The sequence below is a fragment of the Rhinolophus sinicus genome, linkage group LG03, assembly GCF_036562045.2.
Source record: "Rhinolophus sinicus isolate RSC01 linkage group LG03, ASM3656204v1, whole genome shotgun sequence".
NCBI lineage: Eukaryota > Metazoa > Chordata > Mammalia > Chiroptera > Rhinolophidae > Rhinolophus > Rhinolophus sinicus.
In genome coordinates, this window is record NC_133753.1 from 77484669 (window position 1) to 77507165 (window position 22497).

Sequence of the window (22497 nt, forward strand, 5' to 3'; positions counted from 1 at the left end):
TCTGGTATGCAGCTCATCCATAAACAGAGTAAGCACACACTTTAAATTTCCTTTTTACTAAACTCAAATATCAAAGAGCTCTGGAGTGCCACTGCTGGACTGAGGCTGGGAGTGTGGCCCTCACCTGATGGTTCTGTTCGAATCCTCGTGGTCCGGGTCTGGATCCTGCATTTCCCCACTGTCATTCTGACACTCTGCCATCACCATCTCAGCGTCTTGGACCATGGCCTCTTCCATGTCATCCATCAGCCCACTGTTCCTTTCACTGTCATTGTCATCACTCCCTTCTTCCATGACCACGTCAGACTCTGCCCCAGGGCTAAGCAAATCTAAAAAATTATTTTGTACCCGTGAAGATAAGCCTGAAATCCTAGAACCAGGGTTTAAGAGAAAGTGAGGCATCCTAAAATGAGTCAATTGGAAGCCCTAAAAAAATAGGTATTTGAAGAATTCATCTTTTCTTTTCCTTTTTCTTAAAAAAATTTAGTTCATAAGTATCTGACTTTATGAGAGGATGAACATATCATTTTACAAGCAGATGCTTATTTTTCATGCCCTTAGGCCTAAAAACATGAAAAGCCATGGACAGCCTTGGAAGGAAGCCAAGGGTAGGACAGAAGCAAAGTGCTAGGAAGCCAAATGACACCAGGCACAAGTGAAGAGGAACCTGACCATATTGCAATATAACAGCCCTGTTGGGAAAAAGATACATGGGAGGAGGAGTGTAATTTTCACATGCACTATTACTCAGGGGTATTGATTCTTGCTATTCCAGTAACCTTTCAAGTCTTGGATTCCAATACATTAATTTGGTCACATAGAAGCATCTTTTAAATACCTAAGATATTTGATATTTGAAGTTATACTGAACTCTGTTATTTTACACTTGACGGTAATGAAATAAATTATAATTACTTACTAATGCAGAGTACTTATTTTAAAATTAGAAAATAAATTGATTAGAGACCCTAGCCTGCCAAGCTTCGAAAATTCACATTTTACCAGATTTTTTTGACTGTCTGGGAAAATGCAATTTCAAAGTAATCAACAATATCAAAAACTGCACTGTTTCCCCTTATTCTAGTTATCAAGAACACATTGACATTTTTCTGGGCCTGAACAAAGTCAAAACCACATGCCGCAGAAAGCAGGAAGACTGCCAAGCTTTCCATTTTGGCAGCTAATTCATGCAGAATTCTCTAAGGCAGAAACTAGTATGGGAATGTTTTCCTGAAGAGGTTTCTTCTTCTTTTCCTATGTATATATTCCTTCTACAAAAGAAAGTTCTAGAGCAAAGATCATCACTCGTTCTTTAGCCTTTAGCAACAAAAATAATGAACTTGTTTTTCTCTGGTCTTCTATCACCATTTTTCTCTCCAGAGGAATCAGAAAACTGATATCAGACTGAAGGTATAATGCAGGCCACTATCTATGGAAAAAGTCAGCCTGGGATAGATACTATATCAAATATTTTGCTAAAAATCCATTAGGAATACTACTCGGGAAGGAAATGTGAGTTGTTTCTTTAAGATATGACATTTTTCTTAGGAGTGCTTCAAAATTAATTTATGCACTTAGGACTTTTACCAAAGAAATACTTAATGTAGAAAATGATATCCATTTTTCATTGGCTGAATTAAAGTTCCTTTTATTATTATGAAAGATTCAAGTTAACAAGCACATATATAATGAAAGCAACTGGGTGGAACAGGGAAGAGGGTGATTATTTCCTGATGGGTCAGTCTCTATGATTCTTCACTCCTCTGATAGAGGGAAAAAATGTTAACTTCTGTCTCAGCGCTTGGAATGAGAAGGATGGAGGAAAAGAGACTTGACAGTCATGACTTACGGGTATTCCAACAATTTCTGCATTTCTGAACAAACTAGTATAGGCATATTAAAAAAGAGCACTGGGGAAGAAATGCTGGAATGCAAGTTTTCAGTACTAGTTCACAGTGTAAAAACTGAGAAGGTCTCTTTGTTGTTTAATCAAACTCTGTGAGCTGGAATTGGTGCTTTCCTACAGTAAAGTAGAACAAACCGAGGCCATAATTTACCTGGAGCTGGGTCACAAGTATCTGACCGGAAAAACAAAAAAACAGAAAAACGGTAAAAAAAAAAAAAAAAAAAAGTCCGACTAACTGACATACTCTTGGCAAAGGGGAGAAGCACAGGTCCGACTGCTGCTCTTTTTACCCACCTCCATTAATGGTGACTTCACCGAGGCAGTTATTGGGTACTTTTGGTGCACAGCGTTTATGGCAGTTGAATCTGCAATCTAATGACAAGGATTTTAAAAGAAAACAAATTAAAAAGCAAGATTCATCAGCAAGAGAGTTGTGAAACTAAAAAAAAAAAAAAAAATACGGTAATTGCAAGTAGATTAAGGATCAAAGTTTGGCCGGTGACAGCTCTTTGGTGGCAAGGTCATCCTTACCTTTGCACTGCAGGCCCTGCCTGAAAAGCCCCTTCAGAAGCTTCTTGCAGTACTGGCACACGGTGGGCCGCGTGTACGAGTGGATGACGAACGTGTGCGGCACTTTCACTTTCGACATCAAAATCTTGTCGAGCTGAATTGGTCGTCCAATGTACGACTGAGAATTCGACCTCTTCTCTCGACCAATAAATGACTCTGATGGTGACTTTTGCTGTATGTTTGGAAAAAAACCAAAACAAAGAACAATTAAGATGTAAGAGACTACTTGATTAGTGAATTTATGTATTTTTAAATCACATTGGGGTTACCATTGTATTTAGCAGTTTGCTCCTTAAGAATGTGAGAGAGATAAACTAAAATTATGTTTCTGTTCATTGATGAAATTTATTGCCCCTTTATTTCTTATTTGAGTTACCTCGTTTTTATAGTCTGAAATGAAGAAAAGTGGAGATCAGAATATTTGAACTTGATTTCTAGGACTTTCAAGGAATGTCTGGTTTTTAAAAAGTAATTGAATTACTTCAATCCTGAAATATAAAGCTGAAAACAAAGAAAAACGGTCCTTAATCCCACTGCACATATGATTTCATTGGCATTTTCTAAAAGTATTACACGCACATGGCTAGCTTTCTAGTGGTTAGTTTGCAAGTGGTTCAGGAAGATAGAAAATGAAATGTAAATCCCCAGTCTGCTCTACGTAGTACTTTATCTGAAAAATGTCTATAGTTTCTTTGGATTCTCTCAGAGGAAAAAAAAAATTAAATGATTCCTCAAATAAAAATAAAAGGTAAAACTTATACTATGATTTTTATAATTGAAAAACATAACTGGTGGACTAGACAAGACACACAAATATTAGTGTTATGGTCATATTTATATCTCTCTGCACGCTTGTCGCAGTTTTGGAATTAATCAGCCCACGGCATAGATTTTTTAAAATCAAGTGAATTAAAATTAACTGTGTTTTCAGAATTTGGGGGCAATTTCATGATATCTCTTGACATCATGGAAATATACTTGGGAGTCGTCAGAATAAATGTATTTTGAAATTACCAGAATAAAAGGTAAATTAAGCTACTTTTTAATAGTCATTATAATTATGTATCTTATTTATTAAGCTCCTACTCTAAGTAATCATTGTGTTAGACCCTAAGAAGATAGGCCTTGTTATCTACAGTTGAGGCATCTAAACTCATAAAGTTTCAATACATTCTTTTGTATCAAATGCTAGTAAATAGTGGAGCCAAAAATGACATTACATTTGTTTGCCTCCAGGACCCTTGTATTAGCACCTTACTCAGTTAATTTCTAATTTGGAGTGATTACTGACAAGATGAGAAAAAAATCATATTTACATACAATTTCCATCCGTTTCAATTCCTATCTGCCCCAAAATACCACATTACCAAATGGGGAAATTTTGATTTGCAGATTCACTAGCTGCAATAAAACAATTTTGAGACGAGGTTCTACCTAGGGATATTATGTCTACAGTTACAGTTATAATTACAATTCCATGAAACTGTAAAATGTAATTACTCTGGAAAGGCTTGACTCTTGCAGAGATGTCTAGGGAGCTTATAAAGATGGGCTAAAGGTTTGCCAGACCAGAATCATGAACATATTGAATAAATATCTTCAATGGGATTGAAAAATAATTAAATCCACAGGGTTAAGTTCCTTTTTTATGCGTCCTTCTTGAGTAACTGTAGCCAATGGCCAGTTTTAAGCACAGATTGAAGTGAAAAGTGGTATTTTTCCATAGTTGGAAAATTTCAACACTCAGAATAAAAGCTGACCGATGTCACACTTTCTTAGCAGACTTAAAATGTTCTCAGATTTGGAAAATCATACGAAAAGTTGGCCAAATCACTCTTCAGTTATTTTCCTTACTTTAAGATACCTAATTCTAGGCTGTGTGACCAGAGTCAGTTTGGCGTAGGACTTTTGAGTACACCGTGGGGCACATTCATGCAGAAGAGCCAGGGACAATCTGATAAACCGTTTTCTTTTCATCCAACATGGTAACATTCACGTAAACACTGCCATAAGTTGTTAAGATTCAGAATTATTCTTGAGAAGTCATTTCATTTATTACCTTCGAGGTAGGATTGCATAAGGAATTTTAAGACATTACATGAGTTTAGGGAAAAGAAATTGGCTGTTACTTTGTGGCCCAGAGATGGCACCATACATATTCAAGCAATGATGAGATTCCCACAGCCACATATGTCCTTGGCACAGAATAACAACTCACAAACTACATAATCTATAGTGTCGGAAATTAAGACTTTAATAGCATTTAAGATTTAATAGCAATTTAAGATTTTAATGGCATTAATAAAGATTGTAATGTCACTCATTACATCCTAAAATTACACAAGCAGCTAGCAACATGACCAGAAATACTTATTACATTTTCTTATAGTTCCAACTATAACTAATCATTTTCAATGTGGCCTGTATTTTTAAACGAAAAAGTAAAGCTTTAAAATATACAGACAGGGTGCATGCCTGCTGACTTCTCATGTGGGAACTGATCTACTGCTGGAAGGAGATTGAGTTGTTTAATTTTATTAGATAAACAATTTGGGAAAAGAAGAGTGAAGAAGCCTTCTGAAGTTTTGTTTGCAGAATTATATTCTATGTTTCTGGGACGCTACACACAAATATTTGCATGTGCTTTTCCTTATCGTGAGGAAAATCTAAGAAGCTAATACAGAAAGGAAGACTGTGTCACTATCCGATGACTTTCTTTATGAGATATTTATCCAGTCTTCAATTAAAATATAAAATATTGCCTTCATTGATATATAACAAATTTTAAAACAAGCAGAAAACCAAGAGCCTATGAGATAAGGCCATTGCCCTATAACATACTGTGTTTCCCAGAAAATAAGACCAGGTCTGATATTAATTTTTGCTCCAAAAGACACATTAGGGCTTATGTTCAGGGGACGTCATCCTGAAAAATCATGCTAGGGCTTATTTTCTGGTTAGGTCTTCTTTTCCGATTAGGTCTTATTTTAGGGAAAAATGGTATATTTACCATTGTTACATAAAAGTTTAAGAATCACCATTTCTGTCATCTGCTCAAATATCCCTTTAAAAATATTGTTAATGATGTGAACACAAACCATACACTCTAAGGATTTTCCGAACAAGTGATACATTTTTCATTAATAATTAATATTCAGTTATGACTTTAAGCAAAAATATATAATTTCACTTATTATGTGAAGTTTTACTTGAAGGTATGTACACCACAAAGGTATAACTACAGTATGTTTTGTTTGATGTATCAAGTCACAGAGTAGGCATAACTTTAGAAATTGATAATTTTAAAAGATACTTAAAAAAATCTTACCGATCTAAATCTAATTAGCTTAGACTTTAAGATAGCTTCAACATGAAACAAGAATTATTAATTCACAGGGTAATATTGACTTAAATAACCAGGCTTTTTAAAAAATGTAATGCATTATTTATACAAATAAAGAGATACAGTATTACTTTATTTCTTTCTTAACTTACTTCATTTTATTTTTTCATTTATTTGTAGATTTAATTATAATGTGTATAGTACTTTAGATTTTTAAATAAGATCTTTCTTTAAAGATACCTCTAGTAATCAGAAAATTCTTCATTATTCATCAACACTAGTGAAGGTTTTACTAGGTTAACTAAATGGTGTTTAAATTAATTTCCACTGTTACTTGCTGTTCCAATTTGCCACTGTGTATTTAGCAAATCCGGGAAATCTGCAGAATGATCGTTTCTTAAAGGAATACAGAGAAAAATTGAAATACTTTGGAAAGGGAACAACTACATTTTGTTTCATTCTACTTCATTATTATGTTCAGAGCAAAGCTGGCTCAGAACTGGCAGAAGATATTTAAAATTCCCTTTTCTATAATTATGGTAAGCATATGCAGGAGGATGTGCTTCTAAAAATTTACATTTTTACATTAGCCATGGAGCCTATAAATTGTTCACTTCCTGAGTTGAGCAGTTTGGATTAAATTACTGGTGTGGAATTTTTGTGAGAATTGACATTACTGTAAAATATGGTATTAGGATGTATGTATGTAAATGATTTGATTTGGCAAATTATAGATGCTGAAAAGTATAAAGGTCTCTTTTCTGTTCTCTGTAAGAGGTACCATGTCATGGATGCAAGAGAATACGAGAACAGAAAAATGATGACCACTAAAATTTAAAGCCAGGATTAGAGATTAAACAGAATAAAGATTATAGAGATTAAAATTTGTTTAAAACTGTGGTTTTTTGAAGTGTCTGTAACATCCTTATGTTAATAGTGTTTCATTTGAAATTACTGCCAAAGTGAAAAACATATGCACTGAACACCTATTTAGGGGACAATGGATCCTGGTTTTCTAGAGACTTAATTTGATTTTTAAACTGGTATGCTAAATTAATGACTCAGCAAGTTTGGAACCTTCCCAGGAAATGATTGCTTAGATTATATTCTGGAAATTCCAACTGCCAGCAAGTCTTTAAACATTTAACAGGACTCTGAAACAATTTCCCAACAAGGTATATTACACTTCACAGTTCAAAACAAATTCTTTTCATTAGAAAAGCTAGAAAATGGGGGGTGCGGGGGATGGGAGGGGGAAGCTGCCTTAACTTGTGGTTTGCTTGTTGTCATTGGTCGAGATCAAACATAAGATTTCCTGAAAGATAAAAGTCACTTTATAGAAAACATGGTTCAAGTAAATAAATTTAAAAAATAAGAAGTCTGGTTCAAATGAAAACTTCTGCAGTATTACAATATTTATATTTATTAACTAAAATTCATTTCACAGCCCTACATGGGGACTGGATTTTGGGTGACATAAATTCCCCTCGAGTTAAAGAGAAATAAAAAAGCAGAGCACACTTTAGCATACACGTTGATAAATTGCTATGGACCTGTCTCAATCATCAGACAATAAGCTTCTAAGGAAAGGACGATATCTTAAAATATTCATCCTCTATTAATAGAAAGAAGCATTTGGTACTTGATAAACAATAAGCATTGATCAGAGTGAATGTTTTCAAGAAACAAATGCATGGGACTAAAAGGATGAGACATTTCAATAGAGAGATTTAAAATACGGACTCTACTACAAGCCTTTTAGAAAAATGTGATATTACAGGGAATATAATTTTGACATATTTGCTTTACTGGACTTCAATTTTAACAGAGTACCTTTGGCTACATCTGCAACTGCTCTTTGAGCTTGTCTGCCTGTTCCTCACCCTTACTTGGCATATCCAAGATGAATATGAAATCTGTACTCTGCTCTGGAAGGAGAAAGGTAGCAAGCTCAATTACCTGCAGGCTGTAAATATTAATAGGTGGTTCCAATTATTAATAGTGTCAGGGATGCAATAGAGAATGGTAGAGACGATAAAAAATTAGAGATGAAGGGCTCAGTATAAATTGGAGGGTCACTGCTCAGATACTGCTAATAGATGCCACATGAGTATATAAGCCCAGTGCGGCCAGACCTCTTTGTTTTTGTTTTTCAAAAGCAGCAAAAAATCTAGTTGTTTTATGAAACAATTCTATGTTTAAACATTGGCAATTCTAAAAGAAAAAAAAAATTGAAACATTTGGCAGTCGATTTATTTGGGTTACAAATCTGGAACATGGGGAGTGTAAGACCTTTGAACTAGATAATGGCACACGACACTTTTTATAACGTTTACATGTGCCAAACTCTTTTCATAACACTTTACATGCATTAGTTCATTTAAACCCATGACCACTACTGTTCTGAACCCCATTTTACAGATAAGGAAACTGAATCACAAGGAGGTTAAATTGTTTGCCCGAGATCACACAGCTTCTACGTAACAGAACTAGATTCAGGTAGACTCGCTCCAGATGAGAATAACGCTTCTTGTCTCCTTGGTCCCTCCCAGCTCTCACATTCCCTGGTTTCATGCTAATAGAAAAAGAGAAAGTATTTTCTTTCCCTCATTTAAGTCATGAAGGAAGAGTTCAGATGACACAGTGAGAATAATTAATAGTATGTTCTACATGCCAAAATGCAAAGTGAAAATGTTGTGAATCCTTGAACCTGGACCTACAGAAGAGACTTTCAACCAGCTTGTCTGGGCTCAGAGGACAGCATGTGAGTCACGCAAGGCACACACTGACTAACAGAATAAACAGCTCCTATTGTATAAGCATCCCTCTGTTGGCTGCCGACTGCCCATTCAGGGATTGTTAATGCTTAAAAGATACTAACACAACTGTGTGGAAACAGATGCAACCAAACATGAATCTTTTATTCCAGAAGTTTCAAGACCTAACATTTTGGATTGTCGTTCAAAGAATTGTACCGTGCAGAACAGTACCTTACAATAGTTCTCTCCTACTGCCATCGAGAGGCTCTGTCTGACTTAACAAGCATTTCCTGTGGCACATCCTACCTGAAAGCCCAATTCAGATACTGCAGGACATGTGAAGGCCAGTAAATAACAGTCTCTGTGCCCAATGACTTTACTGTCCTATAGAATTCTGGACACAATATAATTGTTACTAACAATAACAACAATAGGTGCTCTTTCCTTATTTCTGCATGGTTCTGCCTTATTCTTGATTCCAGTTCACGTGTCACCTTCTCCAAGAGGCCTCCAGACCACCTCACTTACTGACTACTCCCTGTCCCTTCTCTGTTACTCTCTAGCACATCCTTCTGTCTCTTCACTGCAGCTGTCTTCTTTGCTGATTTGGTTATTGGTTTTTTATTGTCCCCTTTCAAAAGACTATACATGCCATGAGGAGTGGATCTTGACTATTTTGTTCATTGCTGTATCACCAACGTCTGGAATACTGTCTCATACAAAATAAGTGCCCACACATAAGACAGTTTGAACACAAAGAACATTCATGGTGGAGGTGAAGGGGTCATTTAGAAAAGGGGTTTCCTGAAGAAGAGGCATCTGGTGTGGACTCCGAAGTGAGTGTTGCCATGCCATGACCACACTGAGTATGATTAGCTGTCAAACTCTGTTTAGGACAACTCAATCTTTACGATCTTCAGACTGCTTAGAGACCTTTTTGTAATATACTCTGAAACCTGTTTATCCTACTTGGAAATGATTATCTAACCCCACCCACCCTCTCTGCTAGTAAAATGTCACTGTGAAGGCTCAGTGTGATGCTGACTACTTTCTGAAGCAAAAAGAAACAATCGACTCTTTTCAACAGCACTTAGATGAACATATCATCTCTCACAAGGAAAATCAGGGATTTTCCCACACAGACCAGTTCTTGGGTCACAGACAAGTCCCCATGCCCACTGAGTAGAGAGGGTAGTGTGTTTGGCGAGTTTCAAATTGATCAGTGCTATTCTGTTACAATTCTGATTCTACATCTGTGAATACCTGCCAAGTGTGTCAGATAAATGAATTTGGCTCCTCAGTTGGGTACACCTAAATACACAGCATAAATAAAAGCTAATCAACACCTTTCATAACAATAAAAAGTGTTGCTACAGGGCAGGAAAAAAAAGTGCCCCCTGCTTAGTGGTGACTGATGCTGTATTTTACAGTGCAGCAATTTGTGAAAGCTTTCACAGTAATAACATATATTCTCATTAAAAATACAAGGTGATTTGGATTTGCTGAGTGCTAAAGTAGTCTTGGAAGTTACATTAACTTTTATATTACCTCATTCTTCTTAAGTAAATAGAAATGGAGGTTAAAAGAACCTTACTATTTTCTTAAGTGATCCACCCTTTGCAAGGAAAACACCAGAATTGTTAGTGAATTGTTGCAAATTACACACATGGTTCTTTCAAAATGTCAGTTACTAGCATCCTATAAATCTGTGGGATCCTGGAGGAAAGGGGAGACAACACAAGTAAGAGTACCTCTCTTCGTACTTGAAGGCAATGCAACCTTAATGATATGCACTCTAAATTTATACAATAAAAAAGGAGTATTTCCACTGAGGAAGAAAATAATTTTACATTTCAACAACTTCTACTTTGGGGCTTCAAATGCCAGACTTGATCTACACTTAGAACGTGAAGTGGGTGGTAAACAGATTATGTGGAAAAATCAAGAATAGTTGTTTTAGGGACATATCTTCCCATAGTATTTGATCCTGTCTAAATTGACAGGGGCTTGGCCTGGGATTATGAGCTCACTGGAAAACTGAATGAAATAATCTGGAGAGAGGCTGTCCCACTGATCACTGCCTTGGAGACAACTAAGGAGAACCAGGAAAAGCATGCCATAAACACACTCCAAAACTACAAAGGTTAGAGCCTCTCCCCTTAAAAGTTGCCCATAAGGGTAACTTTGGAATATTTTATAGAATCTTAGCCTATTTATATGCTTCCGAAACATCATAGTAGAACCAATGACTACATTTTAATGTAACTCAGTTTAAAAAGAGAGAGGAAAAAGATGAAACTCTTTTCTTTATCTATTCAAAATTTTTTGAGTTTTAAAAATACAGAAAAGCACTAACGCAATGAAACAATATCATTCATTGATATATCCAGTGCATAGCCACAGAGAAACAGATACCACTCAAAACTGGGCTACTTGGATAAAAAGGTACATTTGTTCACAATTTCTGGACATTGTTTCAACTTGCATTACATTATATTTATCATCAAAATGGCAACACTTTTACTCTTTTTGAGAAGAGAGAGAAGAACCAAATATCATAAATCCATGTCTAATGGAACAAGTAAAATAATATATCAAAATATTTCTGAAACACAGACAAATATTTTAGAAGCTGGATTATTTCTCTCATTTCTAGAAGTCTAATTTATAGTACCAATTCCAATCTTCCACTTTCCACATGCCTCATTATTTCTTCTACATTAACCTTTATTACATTCATTCATTCATTCAATCATTCATTCCCTTATTGATTTAGGATAGGGGCATTCATGAAGACACATAAGCTTTTGAACTGAACATCAGCAATCTTTTTTCATATTATTCAGCTAAGAGCTCAGTAGTCATGACTGGTTAGGAATTAAAGGAGAAGGGACTGAAATCTGGCCAGGTCTGGCATGACATTAGATGGATACAGATGGCCATTCAGGAGTGCCTCTTACTGGTAACAAGGGGAGGCGGGACGGGAGAGGGGGAAAGGGGGGCTGTGGAGCGCTGTTTTGCATCTTAAGGTAGAAACAATGTTTTAAGGCATGGCTTGTGGGGGGTGTTATGGAAGCCATGATACCTTTCCTGAGGGGAATGCCGGACCTTCAGAGTCTTCATTGAACATCCATTTGTTTGTAAGATGTATATGTTTGTAAGTGTCGGTAAGTGGTATGATGTCCCAGTGCAATTCATGAGGAACTCTCCTGCAGCGTTCATATTTAGAATTGCACATCTGCAAGTTTTTGTTCAGAGCCTGAATTAATAACATACGTAGGATAAGCCTGACACATGGAATGAAATCAGGCAACAGCTGATTAGTAGCACATGAAAGCAGAACACACACTCTTAATTTTATGGAAGGGCTCCTTTTCCACAAACCCGCCACTGCACATGCTCTCCTAACTCTCAGGGTGTGGAGAAACACTGGGTAAAGGATTCTTGGATGTCTTTCTTTACTGAAAGTATACACTGCCCAGGTCTGAATTAGGAGAACTAGTTTACACAATCATCAAAAGAAATCTTGCAATATCTGGCAAATACAACATATGTCATGGTGCATATTTAAATGGAAAAATGACTTTTTAATTCAGATGAATCACCAGGATTCCTGGAACTCCAGAACACAAGAGTAACAATTAAAGTCTCTACCTCTAGATAGACTTTTGCTACTTTGGAAAATATCCCGGAAAATATTAATTTGGCCAGAAATATCCAAGTTTCATTCAGGATTAAAAATAGCTTTTTTTCTTCCATTTGTTCATTTGAAAATAATCTACCTTGACTATTATAAAGCATATCAGGATCATAGCCAGGTACAGATAGGTAATGCAATACTGGTATTCTCTTTTCTTGATTTTTTTTTTTTTTAAATGAACGAAAACAGTAATGGAATGAGTCATTTAAGGGGGAGATTTTCTAGGAAAATATTCAGCCAAGCATTCGTTTGTGTAAAATACTTGTCTTAATTAAATGAGAGTCAGTAATCTTTATGAAAATAATAGCAGTTTATGGGAAATTATTATTTAGAAAATATGCACCCTAACATAAAAAATTAAACTGAATATTGCCTAACGTTCATAAAAACTACAGGATGCAAAAAGCGAGACTATAAAACAGTCAAACACAGGGAAAACATTCAGAATGAGCAATTTATCTCCTAATAAGGCTCTGAATATTAAGAATTACCAAAAAGACCTTGGCTAGAAGCATTTAATTTCACCAAAACCAAACTCTCCATAGTACCCCTTAACCTCAAAGCTATAATAGCAAACCCTTCCTTAAAGACATTTAAAATAATTTCAGTAAAGATCTAAATTTTTTAAAAATTCCATAAGGCCTAACTTACTTTAAAAAAAAAAAAAAAAAAGTCACTGATTGTACCTTGTGGTTGCAAAGGACACCAGTGTTTTAAAATCTGTTTCAGTTTCTACCGTGGCTTCAGCTCCTTTACCTCAAGAAAAGATCATTCTCCTCAATAACTTGATAAAAATATTATGTTTAATCTTTGATTAATTTTCAACAGTTTATATATAGTAAGAGAATGAGTGAAAATATTTCTTCTTTATGTTAAAATATTAGTATGGGAAAAGACGTCAAAAACACACATAAAACTGAAAATATACTTCTATCATAGGTTAATAGACAAGAATACTGTCACAACACATAAAGAGTCCAAGTAACAAATAAGCAACTCAATAGAAGAAGAGATAGGCAACTCGCCACAGGTGAAATACAAATAGACAATAAATATTTAAAAAGCTGTTTATGCTCCAATACGAAAATAACTTATAGGCATAGAAATTTTTTTCCTATCAAATTAGTGGGAAAAAAACTTTAAAAATATTGACAAAATATATAGTTGGGAATTGTATGAAGAAACAGAAGCTCACATACACTGTACTCAGTGGACTTATAAACTGAAACTTTTACAACTTTTTGAAGAACCATTTTGCAAAAAGAAAAATGTATATGTTCTCTAGGTCAGTTGGCTTCTAAGAAGATAACCTACTAATACATTCAACAAATGGTTATATCCTAATTCATTCAACAAATGTTACTAATACTTGTAAAAATGTGCAAAAAATAACTACAAAGATATTTATTTCCTTGTTTAAAATCAAAATATGAAAACAAACTAATCAGTAGATTAAGTAAATTAATATATATAATTGTGATGTAATACCAGAAAGCTTTGACCAAGACAGCATGTTATGGTGTTTTTTGTTTGCATATTGTTCATTAATGCAAGCTCAGTGAGGGCAAAGAATTGATCTGTTTCTATACTTTTGCATCTTAGAGTTGCAAACCTAAAAGTGTACATTGACCAAAACATGCTGAACGTGGAGCCATGACCAGGCTTCTATAACAATTCTGAAACACAACTGTCACTAAAATATTTCTCTGAAAAAATTCGTCAAATTTTATGCATCAGTTTCTTCCAAAGCGTTTATAAAGAGAAAGATTTGTTACCTGTAAACACACTAGATATAAACAAGCTTAAGAACAATAGCTTATGCAGAAAACACATCTTATTTCCATTAGGCGCTAGCCAGTGAAGACCTTGCTGCCTTTAAGTTGCACAATTTCCACAGATAAGCGGACTGCTCTTGAGACCTACACAATCTGCTCCTGATTGCAATATAGGAGAAGGAAGTGAAAAATGTGTCCCATCCTTCTTTGGCTTTATTCTCAAAGGATAATTTGAAGGGAGAGATACTAATTCACATTTAAAACTATGTCTGGAAAGTACTGTAAATTACAAAATTTAAATTTACAAGAATATCAAAACTTATTACCAAGCTTTCACCCTGGACTTTTCTAAGTAGGACACCTTTTGAACTAGGATGACTTTCCTAAACATAGGAATTTACTATTATTGAAGCATATTACTTCATTTTACATCTTATAAATCAAGATATCTTGACTTATCAATTTTATTTAACCCAGAATGTGTTCTGGTCATGTTTTCATTAGCTTTCTTTGTTAGAGTTACCTTGACAAGACCATCTTAAAATGAACACTGATAAATGATATTTGAAATTTAGTCTCACAAGAGAAAATAACTATACATCAACTCTCAATTTGCAAGAGGTACAGAAATAAGAAAAACCAAACATTAACAAGGCAATTGGTCAAAACAAGTTTATCATAAGAAGAGCACTGCTGAATACTCTGCTTTGATGCTTGATCTAAATGCCTTTTCTCTGTGTTCAGGTTATTAATTGCTTAAAACAGATAAAAATCTCATTTTGGAGAGAGGACATAATTAAACCCTTTATGAAAGAAATTTGTGTTTTTTTCCACAGCCTCATATAAGTTCTTCTTGAGTTGAGACCTTGGAAAATCCACTGGCATCCCATCCTTTTACAAATAATTAGATCGCAGTAATACATTAAGGATTAAACGTTCCTTTCCTGAAAAAGTTATATTCCCCTTCAGGCTGTCCTTGTTGTATTCCTTACTGTGTCAACCCAAACCTGTGCATATTGAGATAGCGACCTCCACTTTGTACAGTTCTGTTGCCTGGCATAAGGACTCAGGTCCGCTACGCGTACATTTCAGTTAACATGCTACTGGTTAAAGTGAGTGTCGCCTGTCCTGTTCTATTCTCAACCTGTCTGCTCAGTTTCATAGAAAAGACACCAATGTCATGGACTCAAGTATCTGAAGGCAAAATTGTATTTAACAAATCGAAATCTATTCATCTAATGCCTGCATTGCTCTTTGTCTCACTGAGGACTGAGAAAAATTAAACAAGAACAAGAAAAGACAACAATAACAAAAACCGGTGGACGTTTTACAGTTCAATAGATTGGATTCTGAGCTAAATGCTTTTTCTTTACATTTATTTTTTCATATGTACTTGACATATGATGCTCTGAACTAAATTCTGACCTGATTCTTCTCATAGAATCAATGCATATAATTGTCTGTGGTCAACCTAATATGATAATGTTGGTTTGCAAAAGATAATGAAGCACATTCTTAGCACCAGGTGGAGTTGATACCTACCTCAAAGCCAGGACTCAGAGGAGACTGAAACATGAAGTTGTAAGAACAAAGGAGCAGAACAGAAGGAGGAAAGAGACAAGAAAACAGTGTTATTCCAGGAAAGCAATCCATGTTACTCAATAATGTTTTTATATATATATATATATATATATTTGTTTTCAAGAAAAGCAAAATGTTACACTAATCAATTTTTGTGGCCACAGAAACATTTGAATTGGAAACGAGTTTTTCACATTTAAATGGTACTATAGACACTAAGTCAAGACTGCAAAAATCAGTTTACAGTTAAGAGCTGGTAGAGGAAAAGAAAAAAAAGAAGCTACTTGTCATGGTGTCAGTAATGACAGACAGCACTTTCACCTTGTTGAAAATAAATTAGAGTCGGAATGAAGCATTTTTGACCTTTAAGTGAAAGATTAGATTTTCTTCACAATAGTTCATCCTCTCAATGGTAAAAGAAAGAAAAAGGTCATCAATGTAATCAAACATAAGGCAGTTGTTATCTGTCCAAAGGCAAGAATACGCTGATGAATAATCAGTTTCAGTCAGTGGTTTACAAACCTGAAAAGTCCAATAGTGGGTTAAAATTTTAATGAGAGAACTATGCCTCCATTGCATTCTTTGCTTATTTTAAAATCTTAGCTTCATATCATTGTTTTCTGAAAGACTTTATTCAAGGTTGAAATACAATTCAAAAGTGGAAAGGTTATTCTGAATTTTTTTAAGAGGAGCATCAATGAAAAAAATTTAAGAAACATCTTGGTTAAGTAGACAACACGTATCCGGTAATTTACACTGAATATGTTCTTTCTCACCACTATTCCTTCAAGTTTGTTTGGGCAGCTCTGTTAACTATAAAACAAACCAAAATTAAAGTATAGTTGACTCTTTAACAAAATGCCTGACTGTGTTTTGAAATCAGTGATATTGCCAATGTTGAATAAATTATTGAACTTTGAAAAAATCCAATTATCTGTTCTCTGAACCCCTAATTTGCAACCTACAGCTAACCCAGTTTGTCATAGACATTGGCAAATGCTGTATATCTAGATTGAGGTTCTACCAGGATTGGTACCCAGTAATACCTGTTATATTTCTGAATTAACGTGCAGCATGTGCAGAATTCAGGGGCAACAACCACTCATTTGAACAGATTCAATCATGACTTTTAATGAGAAATTATGTCAGTGTCTGCATGTTCTTTTATGGAACATTTTCATAGAGGTGGCAAAGCTTTCTCTTTTGGGAGAGGAAATCAATCAAGTTTCTCATTTCCAAAATAAAATATCCTTGTCATTAACACATCTGATATCCAAAGCTCATGATTTCCTCCAGTTTGTAGTCCTGAACACCTTTACTCTGCGTTCTCAGCAGAATTCAACTCCAGCTGAGTGCTGGTCAGTTCATGGTATCTGAAGATGGTCTATGCAATGTGTATTAATTCACTTACTCCTCTACTTTCTCAAAGTACATTTTTTCCCCCCACATAAGACAGTCCTAAGTTTTATAAGAAAGAATCCATATTTGAGTCAGTTTAAGAACACTGATTTCATTGTTGAAAGACTTCTGAGACCCATAATTATGCTTAATGAATATTGTGATGTGTAATACTTGAATGGACCAAGAAACATTTCCCAATCTTATCTGACCAGGAAAATATTTTTTTATAGAATATTTTAGAGGATGGTTATTTTGAAGAAAAAATTCTCAGAAACACACAGTTCTGTGTATCTACTGTGCTGTCAAGTTAGAATCACCCAAGATGTCTACAGGTCACCAAGAAAAGGAGAGCCATCTATTCCTTTGGTAGTTGGTCATAATATCATACTGTAGTTTTGTTTTAATTTTTGTCATATGAATTACTGTTTTGCATCTGTGGTGAAAACTACTTTAGAAAGCAATGTTCATTTTGCAAATGAACACTATGTACATTAGAATGTTGTGGCATATTACTTTTCATTTAGCACCCAAAGAATTTATATATTTTATTATTGAATAATATAATTTCTATATTTCAATATTCTTTTAATTGATTGATAGGATTCTTGGAACTATATTTTATTATCAATTATTCTGATATAATATTTTATATTTTTCTCACATAACCTGTGATGAAAAAAACCTAATAAATTTATAACTTGCTATTTATTTGTTTCTAGCGTTTAGCTATTATGAACGAAGATGTTAAAAACATGCTTATAACAATACCATTCACATTAATACTACTAAACAATGAAATACTTAGGTATAAATCTAACCAAAAATGCACAAAATCTATATGAGGAAAACACAAAACTCTGATGAAAGAAATCAAAGAAGAACTAAATAATGGAGACATGTTCATGGATAGGAAGACTCAATATTGTCAAGATGTCCATTCTTCCCAAGTTGAAGTACAGATTCAATGCAATCCCAATCAAACTCCCAGAAAATTATTTTATGGATATTAACAAACTGACTCTAAAGTTTATGGAGAGGCAAAAGACCAGAATAATCACAATAATAATGAAGGAGAAGAAAAATTTGGAGGACTGACACTACCTGACTTCAAGACTTACAAAGCTATAATAAGCAAGACAGTGTGGTACTGGTGAAAGAATAGACTAATAGATAAATGGAACAGAATAAAAAAAAAATCCAAATAGATCTTTATAAATATAGCCAACTGATCTTTGACAAAGGAACAGGGCAATACAATGGAGTAAAGATAGTCTCTTCAACAAATGGTGCTGGAACAGGACATCACTTGCCAAAAAAAAAAAAAAAAAAAAAAAAGAATCTAGACATGGAATTTATACACTTCACAAAAATTCATTCTAAATATAAAACACAGCACTACAAAATTCCTAGAAGATAACAGGAGAAAACTTAGATGACCTTGTATGCGATAATGCTTTTTTAGATACAAAACCAAAGACACAGTCAAGAAAGAAAAAACTGATATGCTGGACTTCATTAAAACTAAACACTTCTGCTCTTCAAAAGACAATGTCAAGAACATTTAGAAGACAAGCTACATACTGGAAGAAATCATTTGCAAAAGACACATTTGATAAGGGATTGTTAGCCAAAATATATAAAGAGTTCTTAAAACTCAACAATGAGAAAACAAACCCAATTTACAAATATGCCAATAACCTTAACAGAAACCTCATTAAAGAAGACAAACAGATAGCAAATAAATACATAAAAAGACACACCACATTTTATGGCATGATGGAAATGCAAATTAAAACATTAATGACAGACCGCTACAAAGAATAACCAAAATTCAGAAAACTGACAACAGCAAATGCAACAGGAACTCTTATTCATTGCTGGCGGGAATGCAAAATGGTACAACCACTTTGTTTCTTTTTTTAAAAAATATGTATTTAAATATATATATTTAAATAATATATATATATTATTTTTCAATTCCAATTGTTATATAATATTGTATTAGTTCTATATATACAACATACCTAGTGATGACATTTATGTAACTTACAAACTGATCATCCTAAGAAATCTAGAACCCATCTGACATCACACATACAAGGTGTGATCACAAAATACAGTGAATATTTAAATAAAAAATATTTATTACTTGTTATTTTCAGTTTGTTTTTTTCCCAGTGTTAGACATTCTGGTGTAGAGATATCTCACTATAGATTTAACTTTAGACTCCTAGATAGCTAACGATGTAATGTATATTTTCCTGTTTATTGTCTATTTCTTTTTACAAAGTGTTCAAGTATTTTGCCTATGCAGTATGTCTGTCTTCTAACCTTTTTTGTAGATGTTCTTTATACATTCTAGATGAGTCTTTTATAGGATATATACAGTAAAAATATCTCCTCCCATTCTGTGACTTGCTGTTCTATTCTTTTCATGATATATTTTGATTAAACTAATTTCCTAATTTTAATAATGTCTAATTTATCAGTTTTTTTCCCTTGTCACCAGTGATTTGAGTCCTCTTTAAGAAAAACTTTTCCTATTCCAAATTCTTCTGGATATTTTTCTATTGGTTCCAGAAATATTTGTTGAAAAGACCATCCTATTCTCACAATGGGAATATCCCTGTCATAATTCAATTGGCCTGTATAACCACATAGTTTCTGGACTCTCTCTGTCCTATTTCATTGGTTTATTTTTCTGTTTTGGGGTAATACCACACTGTCTTAACTGCGACTTTGTGAAACGTATAGAAATTCTCCAGCTTTGACACGTTCAGCCCAATACTTTTGTTGTAGGAGCTGTTCTGTGCATTGACTTCTCTGTGATTCCCTTCTTTCTGAGACATTGATCCCTGAAATCCTGATTGCCTTGGGTGCTCTTGGGTACTTTCAAATGTTGTTTTATACTGTTCTGTTCTATTTTATTCAACTTTTATAACTGTCCCTTGCAGGAGAGTTGATCTGATACGAGCTTCTCCACAGCTAGAAGCAAAAGTTCTGGAACAGATACCAACTTTTTTGTCTAAGACTAAGTCTTACATATTATGGTTTGAAATGGCTTTAACTTTTCCCAAATACCACAAGAACATTTATAAATAAAGATAAAAAGATGAGTAAAGCACAGAGAAATCTGTGGGATCATTTAATCCTGACTTCTCTTCTGCAATTGTCTAAAAGTCTATAAAACTGATATAATCTTGATATGTATAGATATGGAATCATACAATGTACTAGTGAGTCTGACTTAAAGATCTACTGAGTTTTTCTTGTTTCTTTCTAATGATGATTTACAAAAAGATATATACCCCCACATAGTCATTTGCAATAAACATTTTGGATTTTCTTAAAAGACGAATTGCTTTATGGTTGGTATAATAAATACAGTTTACTGCCAAAGTTGATGACAGATAAAACTTGTCATATGATCTATGCTGTGATCCTTTTTTTTTTTCTATCTTAGCAGCACTATAGAAATCTGAAATTCAATTTACGTGTGAAAATGGCTAAACTAATGGAATTACTAATGTCTTAATCTGTATGTGAAAATGGTGATTTTGTAGTCAAAATAGGTAATCAAGTATGGAAGAGAAAAATCATTTTCTTACGTTTGAGAGAAAAATCTATACACTTACCATGGTAGACTTCCAACATGGCTGATCTAGTGGTATTAATAAACAATGCCATTAACCTTTTCAGAAATGGAAAATATTGTTTATTGTATATAGAACTAAAAGGTTTCACTATTATTGACATAATATTCCCTGTGACTAGTCATTCACTACAAATTTTAAACTATAGTTACTGGCCTTTTATGTCTTGACCAGGGATGAAAGGAGACATATTTGTTGTACTCTAAGCATGCCTGGGTAAGCAGGGTGGTTTTGCTCTACACGACTCAGGGCAACTGGGAAGTATGTGCCCTCCTCAAGAGCTCCATGTTTTTTATTTTCTTGAGAATTGGATAAAAAATAGACACATAGGCACCCCACGAGGGCACAAAGGGTTTTGATGCATGGAAAACAATTTTGAGAGACAATGTGTCAGTGTCACAAACATTATTCCCAAAGGCATTTCTCATTTAGAGGTTACCTGCAGGGCATTTCATATAAGGTTATGAAAGTCTATGATAATATTTTTTAAAGTATTTTATGGCCTCAATATTTTCTCACTTCATAAATATCTGATTTGATCACAATTTTACAAGTTTTCTTGACAGACATGGTTAAAATCCGATTTTCAAAAATGTATTTTTAAAATACATTTTTCAGCCTTCTACTACAAAAATTTCCATTCAACATTAAGGCATTAATGAATTAAATATTTAATATAAAATACAGCTTTAATCAAGTAACTCAAATAATTAAATAATTATTTAATTTGGTTACATAACGCAATTAAATAATTTGGTTTAAAAAACACAAAACCCTTTTTAAAGACTATAGCTATGTAACCTAAACTATATTTATACATAAATTATATATTTATACATATTTGCAAGCACATAATTTAAACATATAATTTAATTTGTACTTATAAAACTAAATTATATATGTGATGTTTTGAGGTGTGTAATATGCAGGTGTATATATGTTTATATGTACATGTGTATATAGTATAAAAAGTTCAGATAGATTTAGAAGAAGAATCTTCAGCATTAACTATCTAGATCCCAATGTATTCTAATGATGAATGCCTTTAGAGCTTTATATTTTTTGTGAGATATAAATAATTTTTAAAAACCTTTCTTAGTAAAACTAATAATAATACATAATTAATTTATAACTTTGTTTATTAAACTTGTCTTTAAATGTCTACCCTGTAAACGGTGACTATCCTTAAAAGAACTCTCAGTGACTATCCTTAAAAGAAAGAGTAACTGCTGTAACTTGTAAAATCACTGTTTACAAAAATTCAAACTAAATCAAGGAACTTCAGAGTTGGGAAGGTGACACGAGAGTTAATTGAAAAGTAAACAAACAGCTTTTGATTTAAGCATTTTCAGTAAAAACATCACTAATTCCAATTAGTGCGACTTCACAGAATAATATATAATCACATACATACATTCTGAATAGTTACCAAAATACAACATATTTTTCTAGTGATTGGTGGAATTTAGTACCTGCCTTCCCCAAACAGGTTCACTTGTTGAAGGTCTGAAAACACAAGAAACTCCCAAAAGAAAGTCATGGAAAAACAGAGTATGAAATTTTCTTGTTTATCAAAACAAGCATTCATTTGAGTTATATGTCTGGCTTATGCTGTAACAAATTAAAGTGATATATAGATTATAATAAAATAGTTTTCAAGCTATGAACTAATTAATACCACTTTTTAGAGGTGTCTTAAAAAAGTATTGTGCCTCTCCACTCCAAGAAGGATTTATTTAACCTAAAAGTTTTTGTAATTTTTAATTTTTTCTTTAATTGATTTTTACAATAGCCAGACTATAAAAAGTC

General features: G+C 33.8%; 1 protein-coding gene across 4 annotated transcripts in view; it reads right to left on the reverse strand.

The window, feature by feature from the left end:
• PRKD1 (protein kinase D1) overlaps window positions 1-22497 on the reverse strand; it is a 296380-nt gene that overhangs the window by 55905 nt on the left and 217978 nt on the right. For 3 of the 4 annotated variants that reach the window (XM_019746850.2, XM_074328120.1, XM_074328121.1), the window contains 4 exons: window positions 15596-15619; window positions 2438-2648; window positions 2201-2278; window positions 125-329 (listed from right to left, as the gene is read on the reverse strand). In XM_019746850.2, the coding sequence (XP_019602409.2) occupies window positions 125-329; window positions 2201-2278; window positions 2438-2648; window positions 15596-15619 (518 nt within the window). The remainder of the gene's footprint in view (window positions 1-124; window positions 330-2200; window positions 2279-2437; window positions 2649-15595; window positions 15620-22497) is intronic. The other variant, XM_074328119.1, reaches the window with a different exon arrangement.